Consider the following 13,375-nt stretch of genomic DNA (forward strand, 5'->3'; position numbering starts at 1 on the left):
TGACTATGTGGACTGGACTAGGGCACAAGGGTTTATATTATGATGAAGAGTGAGACACATCTGTACTACAGGAATTTGTGCTAGAAGAGGAATTTGAGAAGGGAGAGATCATTTGCACCTGAGGGAGAGCAAGCTTTGCTTTAGGGATGGTGGTGGTTTATGAGTCATATAATGCTTTAGGAGCTTAAATAAAATAGGCCATCCTCCAAACATAAAGATCCTTCAATCCACCCACCATGAGATCATTTTGAAAGGAAAAAAATAGATATCTATATGCTGAAAAATAATTAGACAAAAATCCCCATGTAAAAATCACTAACCTATTTGAGAGAAACCTGTTGTTTGTCCTAAAAATAATGAATTGTTGCAATACATAATAACTAGGAGATCAAAAATGGCAAAAATCAACCAAACAAAAAAGCTATGTCCATGAGAATCTGAGGGCAATGATAGGTTTCATTCAAGTTTTGTACTAGTCAAATTTATGGAAATGAATGATTGATAACCTTGTGGATGGAGCACTAGCTTCAGAGTCAAGAAGACCTGGGTTCAAATCCAGAATTTGGTCTGTGGTTATGGCTTGACCTTGGACAAAGCACTTCACCTGCTTTTTGGCTTAAAATCAAAACATTAGTGCCCCTGGTCACTCTCTAAAATGATTTTTTAGTGTCAGAACAGAGATAGATTTCCATTGGCTCAGACAATTTTCTTGTCAACAATTCGTTATATCAGTGAAACCACCAGTCACCCAAAAAAAGGGAAAATTGATGGTATTAGCAATTCAATAAACTTTACTTATGGTTTACAAAACATTTCACTTCCAAAGACCCTGAGAGGAAAGAAGTCCTCCTATTAGCACTCCCATTTCATAGATAAGGAAACTGTGATGGAGCTGGAAACTCAGACCTAAACCCTCTGAAACCAAGTCTGTATTGTTCTTTCTACTACAACCTAAGGATCTCTCTTAAGTGAAGAAATCTCAAATCTGTTTTAAGCAACATTTGATGGAGCCACACCCTTGTTAATGTGTCATTCTCCCTACCCACCACCTCCTAAATTCATGCCTAATTCCCAGTCATTACCCAATCTTTGGGACCAGAAGGTCAATTCAGCTCTTCAAAGTCAAGATGAACTTCTGCTTAATATACCATCCTACCTGTAGTGACCAATGCTATGGCTCTTTTCTTAGACAAGAGGTTTTTTCCTACCAGCAAAGTTTCAGCTATAACTCAGCTCCTACAAAGTCACAGGTACTGCAGCTACAACAGAACTATGACTACCCCCTTTGATTGTTCTCACTTATTCTCATTTGCCACCATTAAGTCCTCTACTTCCTTCCTTCCAGGTCCCCTTTTCCAGTTACCTGCTAGATCTTTCTACTTGGATTTCTTGAAAACACTTCAAACTCTACAAGACCAAAACATAGGTCATTATCTTTCCCCGAAATCTACACTTCCTTCCAACTTCTCTATTTCTATTAATGGCCTCATTATCTCTCCAGGTACTCAGGCTTGAAATTTTAGACTCATCTTTAACTCTTTACTGAATCGCAGTCCCTATATCCAAGTTGTTGTCAGTTCTATTTTTGAAATATTACTCATTTTTCCTTCCTTCTGATCTTTTGCTTTCCATTTAGACTATTGTATGAAGTTTGCAACCAAGTTTGTTACCTTCAGTCTTTCCCCTATCTAAACTATCATTCATTTAACTTCAAAATTTCTCCTTTATGCATGCCCCACCCACCCAGGAACTTATCATTCTTTAAGATCAAATCAATCACTGTATTCACACTTCAGTGACCTTTGCCTCTGGGACCTCAGTGATTAGAGGATGAAACAAAGAGCTTCCCTATACCTCCATTTAAGAAGGATTGAGACAGGCCAGCTGGCTCTTTAGGTCCTTTTAACTACACTCCTTTTGGAGTTCTTTTAGTAATGTACCTTCACTTTTTAATTTTCCTTTTGTGTATGTCTTCTACCATTAGATTGCAAGCTCCCTAAGAGCACTATGAGAACAGAAAATGTCTCTTAGCACAGTGCCTTATATACAGTAGGTACTTAATAGCAGAGTGCTTAACAAATGTTTACACAAATTTGATCATTTCATTTATCTACTCAAAAATCTCCAATGGCTCCCACTATCTACTGAATAAATAGCCTGGTATTCATGGTCTTCCATAAGCTAGACTATAGCTTAGAATCAAATATTTAGAGCTAGAAAATTGGAGTCAACTAATTCCAAGCTATCTTCTGATTTTATTTCCAAATCGTACAATTTATTGTCTCCAGCTCTTGTCTTGCCCTCTTATCTCCCTGATTTTGCAAAGCTCCATCTCCCATGGCTATAATGGATTCCCCTAAAAGTTCTTATTGGATTGTTTTTCCTTCAAGATCCAAGTCAATGGCACCTCCTGGATGAAGCCTCCCAGATCCCTCCAGTTAATCGATCCCACCTGTCCTTCTGATTCTTCTTTGGTCTCTTCTATCAATTTATCCCCAGAACTATGCCATTTTTCTTCTTTGTAGTCCTAGAGCCTCAAGTGTTCTTTGGTCTGAATTGAGTATGTTGAATAGGGTCAGCAGTGGTGGTGATGGGAATGATGAAACCAAGAAATAATAAATGGGCAAGTAGAAATTAGAACAGACTTGGAAGTATTAGACAGTGTCCAAATCTTGTATATTCAATGATCTGTTAAAATGTCTATTAAATGAGAGAATACTTGTAAAGCTCTTAGCACTGTATCTGGCATTAGTAGGTGTTAATATGCATGATGATTCCCTTTCCTACCCCCTTCCCCTCCATTCATCCCCCATAACATCTCTCCATTTGTCCTCTCTACTCATAATACCTCCACCCTGGTTCAGGCATTCATGCCCTCTTGCCTGAATTATTGCAATAACTCCTGATTGGTGTCCCTACCTCTCCTCTCTCAAAATTATTTACAATTCTGTTATCCACACTGAGCTGTCAAAGATATCTCTCTAAAATATTGGTCTGACCATGTCACTTCCTCTGTTCAGTAAACTCCAGTGGTATCCTGTTGTCTCTCTGATCAAGCACAAATTCCTCTGTTTGGCATTGAAAACACTTCAAACATGGATTCAGTGTGCCTTTTTTAAATTATACATTATTGCCATTCATATACTCCTACATCCAACAGACTGATCTTTTTGCAGTTTATCACATATAACTTTCTCTCTCTGTTCATATAGTAGTTCCCTCTATATTGAAAAATCTGTTCTGTTTGCCCAAATGTGCTCTCTCTCTCTCTCTCTCTCTCTCTCTCTCTCTCTCTCTCTCTCTCTCTCTCTCCCTCCCTCCCTCCCTCCCTCCCTCCCCTACTATGTGTATGTGTCTCTCTGTCTCTCTGTCTGTCTCCCTCTGTATGTGTGTGTGTCCTATGTCTCTCTCCTCTTCCTCCTCTTCTTCCTCCTCCTCCTCCTCCTTCTCTTCCTCCTTCTTCTCTTCCTCCTCCTCCTCTTCCTTCTCCTCCTCCTTCTCTTCCTCCTTTTCCTCCTCCTCCTCTTCTTCTTCTTCTTCTTCTTCTTCTTCTTCTTCTTCTTCTTCTTCTTCTTCTTCTTCTTCTTCTTCTTCTTCTTCTTCTGTCTGCCTGTCTCTCTATCCATATGTGTATGTGTGTGTGTGTGTATACACACATGTAGATATATTGTTACTTATCAAGCTTTTCCCCCTCCCTCTAGCTACCTCCTAACTAGAGAAGGAAGAATCTCCAAATAACATAAATACAGTCAAAAAATATTTTCCCACATTGATCACACCCCAAAATGCCTTTCTTACTCTTTTTATTAGTCCATTATCTCTCTGTCATGAGGTAAGCATTCTTCTTCTTTATCAGTCCACTAAAATGATGATCACTTAATAGACTAGAGTTCTTAATTGTTTATTTTTATAAATATTGTAATTACAATATAAATTGTTCTGATTCTGATTACTTTACCCTACATTAGTTCGTAAGTCTTCCCATGTCTCTCTCATTTTCATTTTTATCTTTTTATTTCCATGAACTCTAAAGATAAATTTCAAATACTTTGATCCCAAGATGACAATAGAGGACTTATAGGAAAAGATCCTAATGTACAGAAAGATTAAAGGCAAAAGGAGAAGGGGTTAGAAGAGGATGAGATAGATAGATAGTGTTATGAAAACAACAAACATGGGCTTAGATGGACTTCAAGAGATAATGGAGAATAAAAGGACCTGGAGTGCTATGGTCCACAAAGCATCAGACACAACTGAATAACAAGAAAAAATTCTTATCAATTAGCTCCAAGACTTACAATAATAATAGCTCATTGATCAAGTGATAGAATGATTTGAGGACACCAAAATAAATATTTGCTAAGGCACCATCTGTCCTCTGCTCTACCATATTTCCAACATAGATAGTAGTTGAATACCATGTGGCAAAATCCTAGAGTTAAGAGACAAATTATCCAGATTGCCTCAGTGCTACAACTGATTCTCTGTGTGACCTTAGTAAAGTCACATATCTGACTCAGTCTCCTTCTTTATAAGTCAGGCTAATAATATTCCTTCTATCCTAACACACAATATTCTTGTGAAGGTAAAATAATATGATAAGTGTATATGTGCAAGGTAAATGTAAAGCCCTACCATTACCCTGGGCAACACACAGAGGAATTTCACTGCAATATACAGAATCTAAATTATTTCTGTCTCTTTTGAACTTGTCCATGGTCAATGCAAAATTGTATGGAAACATTTTTGCACATATTTAAAATTAAAGTTTGAATACATATGATATAGCTCTCTGGGGTAAATTTTCTGTCTGTGTTTTTCCTTTTGAACTTTACTGTTTACATTTGTTCAAGTTATCATCTTGACAAGAACCAGATTAAAATCCTCTCTCATTCTATTCTCTCACCATCTTTCTTTGTCCTTCTTTAAAATAAAAGGATCTCTGAAAAATCTAAAATATAATCATTATTACCATATAGATGAATTTTCTAATACAGTGAATTCTCCCAGGTCCTAGTCTAGCCACTGGTTGTAAATTACACATCTTTAGAAACTATATTAATAAAATTTCCTGAAGCACCTACGAATTTGCAGCTGCTGAATATATATATACCCAGGAAAGAGGAGAAACTGATTCATTGAGTGCTAATGCATTACTGTGGTATGGAGAACTATAACTTTCCACTGAAATTCCTAGGTAAGTTAAAAATTAACTTAAAAATCAAGTTAAAAGTATAAAAAAATAAAGTAACTTGATTTTATTTTATTGCTATATGAAAAGTGAGTGTGTCCTAGTTGGGTTTCAAAGAATATTAAATGAACAAAGAATATGAGAGTCCAACCCTTTCATTCTGCAATGGAGTTAAATGAGTTGTTCAAGGTCATAGATTCAAATCGCTGTCTCTCTCTGAACCTCTATTCCTGATGTCACAATAAAGATATTGGGATAAATGATCTCTAAAGTTCCTTACAATTCCAACATTTTATTTGTGTCCTGACACCTAATCTAATGATTTTCCCACTAAACTATGTTCATCTTCAGATAGGCTGGACAGATATAGCCATTATATGTCCATTTATATACTGTACATGTACACAATTATTTGTTGTATGGATAGCTGAACAACTTGTGGTATGTGATTATAATGAAATATTATTCTGCTATAAGAAATAATGAGCTCAATGATTTTAGAAAAACATGGAAAGGCTTGCATTAAAAAATGAAGAACAAAATGAACAGAACCAAGACAATGTTGTATACAACAATGGCCATATTGTTTGAAGAACAACTTTGAGTGACTAAGTTATTTCGAAAATTATAAATACTACAAAGGACAAATGAAGGAAGATAGTACCTGCATCAAGAGAAAGAACTGATAAAAAAAAACTATTTATAGAATGATCTTACATATATATATATATATACATGTGTGTATGTGTACATATATACACAGGTATATATATATATATATATATATATATATATATATATATATATATATATATATATATATATATATATATGTATACATATACATATTTGTGTCTAATGGTAACCATCTCTAGGACAGGGACATGGCAGGGGGAAGAAAAAAGGTGGAGACAAGAAAGTTACATGATATGTTTATTATTTATTAAATATGTATTGTATATGGAATAGCAAGTTGTACATAATAGATTTGCAGTTTCATGTGCAATCATCTTTTTTCTGTTCTACTATATTATGAAAATGTTCATTTTATTCCTTAAATTCAGAATTAAAATTTCTTAAAAACCAAGTATTTGTTGAGGGTTTTTTTGTTTGCTTTGTTTTGTTTTGTTTCACCAAGCATTGTGCTGTACAACAAAGAAATTGTCATATCCCTCAAAGAATTGATGTTTGGGGAAATCAAAATAAATTTTCCCTAAAAGATAAATGGGTAAGGGCTGCCTTATGCTTAAGCTCAATGATTTTCCCCCTCCCAGCCTCCCACTGTCCTGCCCTGAGAAAGTCACTTAACTTTACTCAATTTCAGTTTCTTCATTTCTAAAATAGGAGATAATAATAGCAACTAATTCCTAAGGATAGTCTGAGTATGAAATGAGATAATATCCATAATGTGTTTTATTAACCTTAAAGTGCCCTATAAATACTATCTATTTAGCCCAACACTCTCATTTTATAGAAGTGAAAACTGAAGGCAAAGAGATGAGGTAATTATTTGACATCCTTTAGCAAGTAAGTGACAGAGCCTAAATTTGAACTCAGGTTTCTGACACTTGATCCACTACTCCTTGTGATTGTGACACACTTGTCTAAGAAAGGTTAGCAAAGAAGATCTGAGTTCTAATGCTAGCTCCTTTTCTGAGAATGAGAGATTCTACTTCCTAGGGATCTTAAAGATTTGTAATTACAACAGGCAGTTTTTTATACTAAAATTACAGGATGATATTTTCTAAATCTTATTTTTTAAACTGATACTACCTGAAATTACTTTTTTGCTGTTTGTACTCTCCCTTCCCATTCCCACCCACTCCCCGACACAAACACCCACCCCAAGAGGTTCCCATAATGGTTTTCTATCTTTTCATTTTTAAGGATGTTTAGTGTTACAAAATAGCTGACCCTTATTAAACAGGGTTGGCTTCAAGAAAATTGAATGAAGCAAAAAACTTGAACAAAATGAAAGGAAAAAGGAAGAATCCTGTGGAAAGCACAGAAAAAATAACAGCATTACATAGCTTATTCCATAAACATCAGGGGAGATAATAAACAATTTAGGCCATCTAAGTAATTTTTACCCAAGAGGGCTGTGAATTGGGGTAGAAACATCATGAGTGTGTTATCATTGCCAGGAACACATTATTTACACTCATGTTGCAGTACAGGCCTAATCTTCCTCAAAGGGCCACACATTTTTCCCTAGGAGGTTTTTTTTCAATTTTCACTAAATATGATCTTTTAAAAAAACACTTTTATAGTGGCAAGAAAGAGATTTGAAATTTAGCACTGAACAAAATGAAATTCATAATAAAGTCCATACTTTTTTCTCTCAGATCCTAGTATCCTGAAGAGATCTTTGAAATATTGTGGTACTCGGACCACCACGTTTTCTGATGGGCCTATATCCTTGAGGTCAGGGTAGAGTTTTGTATCTATGACTTTTTGGATATAACTGAGCCAGTCAAACTGAAAAGAAAAGGAGAAAAAAGGCAGAAGTTAATTACTGAGAACCACAGACAAAGAAAGGTAAGCAAGCTGGCCACATGCATTCAGCTGTTTGAAAACAAGATGATAGACCCAGAGCTGAAAAAGCCCTTTGATACCATCTAGTTCAATCCCTTCAATTTACAATTGGGAATCTGAGGCCCTGGGAGAAAATGTGGTGTAAAAATGAAATTTAACTTAAAAGTACCTCTCCTCCAGAGGTAATAAATCAAATCTAAAAAAAAAAAAAAAAAAAAAAAAAAAAAAAAATGAGCTCCCATTCCTTAAAATCTATAGCTTTATGTTACACAAAACAAAACACGTTCCTTAGCACTGCACAGATGTTGGCAGCATGTTAGATATATCATTTTTCACCTTTCTCTGGGGCATCCTCCCAAGCAAATTTTAAAAGGATCAGAGAAGCTTTAAATTATAGGACCCAATACTTGAAACTGTAAGGAATCTTGAGGATTACCTAATGCAGCCTCCTCATTTACAAATGAGAAAACTGAGGCAAAAAAAAAAAAGTGAACTGATCTGCCCAAGATAATACAATGGCAAAGTCAGAATCTGAATTCAAGTCCAAATCTGGACTTGTCAAATAGGAGTAAACCAGTTACAAATGCTTGTAGGAGCTATACCTTCTCCATGTGTCAAGATCAACACTGTATCAATCAAGCTAATGGACATCCTATTTCTCTAATTGCTAGCAGAGATGGTGATCACAAGAGACTTAAAAGGCATTTTTTCCTAAGCAAAAAATTCACACATCTTGCTTTTTAAACAATCAGTTAAAATGAAAACTTTTCAGATTATGTTTTACTAACCTGTGGTATCATGGCACTCAGTTCAGAAATATTCATTTTATTGTACATAGCTTCACTGGTCCGATTTTCATGTGGGATCATTATCTGTTGAAAACAAACCCAAATTATTTTTCTAAGCACTTTTTTTTGTTTACTATGTGACTTCTGAGAACCTAGCTATGTCTTCTAATGCCCATTCCAATCAAATTAAAATTTTTCATCATGATGGGCTTTAATGATAGGTTCCTCGAGGGTAAAAGCTGCTTCTTTTTTGTCCTTTTATCCTCAGGGCCTTGCAAAATGCCTGACACATAGCTGAGGCTCAATTAATACTTGCTGAATTGAGTTAAATTGATCCCTTCAAGATAAGCTTGCCTTTCTTTGTGCCAGTTACAATCATGTTATTCTCCCTTCTTGGAAAAGCCCTATCTTTCTAAATGTTCTTTTGTGTCATTTTTCATTTTTGAGACTTCATCTCCCCTACATTTTCTCATTCTTCCCACACTTAGATACTACCTAAAACTTCATCTTATGTTGAACTAAGCTTAGAAAAAACAGAGAGAGAGAGAGAGAGAGAGAGAGAGAGAGAGAGAGAGAGAGAGAGAGAGAGAGAGAACAAAAGAAAGAACAAGAGAGACAAGAAAAAGAAAGAAAGAAAGGAAGAAAGAAAGAAAAGAAGCAGAAAGAAAGAAAAAGAGAGAAAGAAAGTAAAAAAGAAAAGAAAGAAAAAAACTTTGTTTTAATAAACATAAAATTCCCTTAACAAGAGAATTACATGTTAGAAAAATTAATGTGGAATACTGACAGTGATGACCATAATCTAAGTAGAATTAGGTTTCAAAAACTAAATGAAACTAGATAATTCTGGTGAAACATCTCTTTCACCTGAAAATTTCTGGGGGTGAATGATATTAAGGAGACATTGGAGTCATCCACATCTCTTATTTTATCATTACAGTGAATAGCATAGTTTCCCAGTACTGAAATTCTCTGGAACCATTGCACATCAGCAAGTCATCTACCATTTCTAGTCTTTCAAATTTTCCTGGAGCACTGAGAAGTGAAATGACCTTCCAGGATGACACAGCCAATCTAATCAAAGTCAGAACTTGAACCGTTGTCTTGTAAACAATCTTTTACTATAACACTCCTCTTTATCAGAATTACCCAGATAATTATGGTGTTAATATAAACTCAATATAACAATAAAAGGACCCCTTTTTTCCTAGAATGGGAGAAAATTATTTTTGAAGAAGAGCAGACTATCTGGAAACTACTAGTTCCCAATATTTCTAATATTGTTATAGTCTATGATTTCTCTTTTCCTACAAGTTCCTCCAGACTTGAAATTCCTCCTAGATCCCTCTTCTAAGAGTTTCCATATCATCTTTGCACATATTCGCAAATTTCTATCTGTAGCACTAACCTTTCATACTCTCCCAGTGTCACATTTCTTGCAGTCTATATTACTTCATCACCTGAATGTCCTGTTTTCATTGAAACCAAACTTTCAGCCCTTCCCATATTGAACATTTTCCCTGCCCAGTAACAATATTATCCCCATGGAATGCATTCCTTATCATATCATCCATTTCAATATGCCACCATAGTTCTCAGTACTCCTTTGAAAAATAAAAATAAAATTTATTTTTCTTAGAGTCTTACATTAATGTGATCTCCTCATACTAAATTTGCCCTATTTTATCTCTGAATGATCATGCATAAGTCATTCTTCCTTTCTAGATATATACTCATTCCCATCCCATACATCACCACTTTTAACCCTTCCATATTTCAAAATTTTGTTCCAGAGAGATATGTTTTAATTTCTCTGCAGTTTTATATTATGGGCCATCTTCTTATTCAAAATTCTTTCTCTTACTTGGATTTTTGTGATACTGATCTCTCCTTATTCTCTTTTTGCCTGTCTCCTTTTCAGTCTCCCTTGCAGTAGCGCCAGCCGTGTACTGCCCTCTATGTATGCTCCCAGAGATCCTAATACCCAAGGATCTGTTCTAGTCCCACTTCTCCTCTCTGTAGAACCTTTCTGGGTAATATTCTAGAGATTCTACAGACTTAACTAATACCTCAAGTGCAGTTGTGTTTCAGATCTATATATCCAGCCCTAGTTTCTCTCCTGAGTTCCAGTCTCATATCATCAACAGACATTTCCATAAAGCTCAATTCAACATGTCCAAAATGCAATTGATCATTTCCCTTCTGAACTTTCCTATTTCTGACAACAGCATTAGCATCATTACAGTCACTTAAGGTTACATCTTCTTATCTCACTGACCCCCCCTCCCATAATCTTGTTAATTCTATATCTACAACTCAAAACCATTCCCTTCTTTCTGCTGATGTATCTACCACCTTAGCTCAAACTATCATCACTGCCATTATTAATCTCCCTGAATCCAATCTCTTCCCTCTTCAATTCATTCTCTACACAGCTGTCATTCATATTCCTAACACATAATCCTGAGCATCCCTGTCCATTCCAATTACAAGAATCATAGAGCAAAGCAAGAAGGCAATCTAGAGATCATCATGCCCAATTGCTTCAGTGCCTCCTTGTTGTACCAGAAAAAAAAACACAAACTTCCCATCTCTTTGGCCTGGAACACTTTTCACAACCTATCTTTTTATGTGTTAGAGGCAAGTGGGGTTAAGTGACATCTAGAAAGTGTAAAGTACCTGAGGCCAAATTTGAACTCAGGACCTCCTGATTTCAGGACCAATGCACTGTACCATCTAGCTCCATTTCATGGACTACCTTCACCATGTCTTTTAAAACTGATCTCACATTACTCCTCACTTACTCTAACTTACAGCCAAATTAAACTATATAATATTCTCTGTAAATGCGATTCCATTTCTCACTACCATGCTTTTGCTCTCTCCCCTGCCTGAAATGTTCTTCCTCCTCACTTCTTTTTCTTGGAATCCTTCACCCACTTCAAGGATCAGTTTTCAAATAGATTTTTCTTGAACCCCCTCTCAAATATTTAGTACTTAATTTAAGCCAAGCTAGACAAAGTCTTCTGCCTCACTTTCTCCTCTAGAATCATCACAGCCCAGAAGCAAGGTAAATATTAAGACTACTAGTGCTGACCCGGGATGCAAAGGATAAATATAATTATCTCATTTAATTCTCACAATAATTTTGGGAGATGGGTGCTATTATGATCCCTGTTTTTATAATTAAAAAAGCTAAAGCAAACAGAGGTTGAGTGGTTGCAGAACTAATAGATATCTAAGGCTAGATTTGATCTCAGGTCTTCCTGATTCTAGGTTCTATACTCTAATCATTATGCTACCTAGCAGCCTCAATGAGTAACTAAATGAATGGATAAAGGGAATCTTTTCCATGAAGCCTTCTCATATTAAATATACACCTGTCATTATTAGTACTATACACATTTCTATAATTATATTTAAAAGGATTTATTGTACTAAACTGGCCTAACCTCCCCTCCTTCCTTAATGTATAAAGTTCCTCAAGAAGTATTATAATTTATTTTACATCCCTTTTAGTTCCCTAGTGGTATGAAGGGCAGTAGTTAGAGATAACTATGTCTAGGCAGCAGCAGACAATCAGACTCTCCCAATAGAATGCAGTCAAGTTGCCTATATATTTTTGGAAACAGAGCATAGAGTGGGAAAAAGTAGCAGCCAGCTGCCAAGTTCTGCCCCTGGTGGCCTCTGATGTAAATCAGAATCAATCACACTTAGACACCTGCAGTTTCACAATAAGCAGAGCCCTATAGGCATTTAATAGAAAATAGAGGGTAAACCATAAGGTCAAAATACCATGATATGCGGGCTTTCAAGATTATCATTCCTGGAGCAAGAAATAGGATTGTGGAGGGAGATATGTTCTAGTCATGGTGGGAACAGAAGTTATGATAAATCTGTTATGTTCTTTCCATCTCACACAATGGAATGAATACAGACTTGATAAGTCACTTCAAAAAAGTTGCCAAACCCTATAGTATCTGTAAACAAGTATGTATTCAAAAATCTGCTTGTAAAAAAAAGATCTCCCTTTCCCCCCCTGGAATCATAGGTGGTCTCCATAACTCAATTTAATTGTATTGTCTCCCACTATCCCAGAAATCTTTTGGAAATTTCCCCTCATATTTCTACTAGCAAAGAGCCACAAGCAAGGCCAGAATCCTTGGATTCCCATGATTCCTTATCACAATGACCCCTTCGGTATTTGCTGATTGAGTTCTCCCAAACCAAGATCTACATCCAGGCTTCTTCCTGTGACATAATGGGATCAAAAATGGGGTTGGATAAAAGTGTGTAAGTCCTCTTTGTTCCCATGTCAGCAGGTATTTTCTAAAGGCCTTCTATGTCTAATTGCCTAGCACTGTGCTTTCCTCACACATATGGAAAATCTCCATAGGCAGCTCTTCTGCTTGCCATTGCACATCTCCATATTGCTTCTGTAGGCAGTGATGAACACATTCTCTCACCACAGCCAAGCATTGACACAGGCATGGCCAGGAGTCTAAAATTAGAGGGAACAAGGGAGAAAGTATCCAATTACTCCCAGATGACAGTATCTTCTTGAATGCAAAATGGACGCTACATGGTGCCATTTTGATGTCTAATTGGTTCTTCGAGCAAGTATGTTTCATAAATTCAAGACCTATTTCTTAAACCAAATTTTTTAGAAGTTTTTTTTTTTAATTTACTCACCTCGGCTATTTTAATTTCCAGCCTAAGCACTGATTTCATATCATGTTCAGCTCGAGAGACATTAGCACCCAAAAGCACTGCAGTATCCACCATGAATTTGTAAAGGGCATCTCGGTACTGGAAAAAATGAAGAGTCAAGTGACCATGACAGCAAATCTCTTAAAATGTCTGG

The 13,375-nt window shown here is 36.0% G+C and overlaps 1 protein-coding gene across 1 annotated transcript in view; it reads right to left on the reverse strand.

The window, feature by feature from the left end:
- Positions 1-13,375, reverse strand: part of PHEX (phosphate regulating endopeptidase X-linked) — a 278,269-nt gene that overhangs the window by 179,605 nt on the left and 85,289 nt on the right. Inside the window, exons 7-9 of the mRNA XM_074300930.1 lie at positions 13,204-13,320; positions 8,515-8,598; positions 7,524-7,669 (exon numbers count right to left, since the gene is read on the reverse strand). Of these exons, the coding sequence (XP_074157031.1) occupies positions 7,524-7,669; positions 8,515-8,598; positions 13,204-13,320 (347 nt within the window). The remainder of the gene's footprint in view (positions 1-7,523; positions 7,670-8,514; positions 8,599-13,203; positions 13,321-13,375) is intronic.

The sequence above is a fragment of the Sminthopsis crassicaudata genome, chromosome 3, assembly GCF_048593235.1.
Source record: "Sminthopsis crassicaudata isolate SCR6 chromosome 3, ASM4859323v1, whole genome shotgun sequence".
In the NCBI taxonomy this organism is placed as follows: domain Eukaryota; kingdom Metazoa; phylum Chordata; class Mammalia; order Dasyuromorphia; family Dasyuridae; genus Sminthopsis; species Sminthopsis crassicaudata.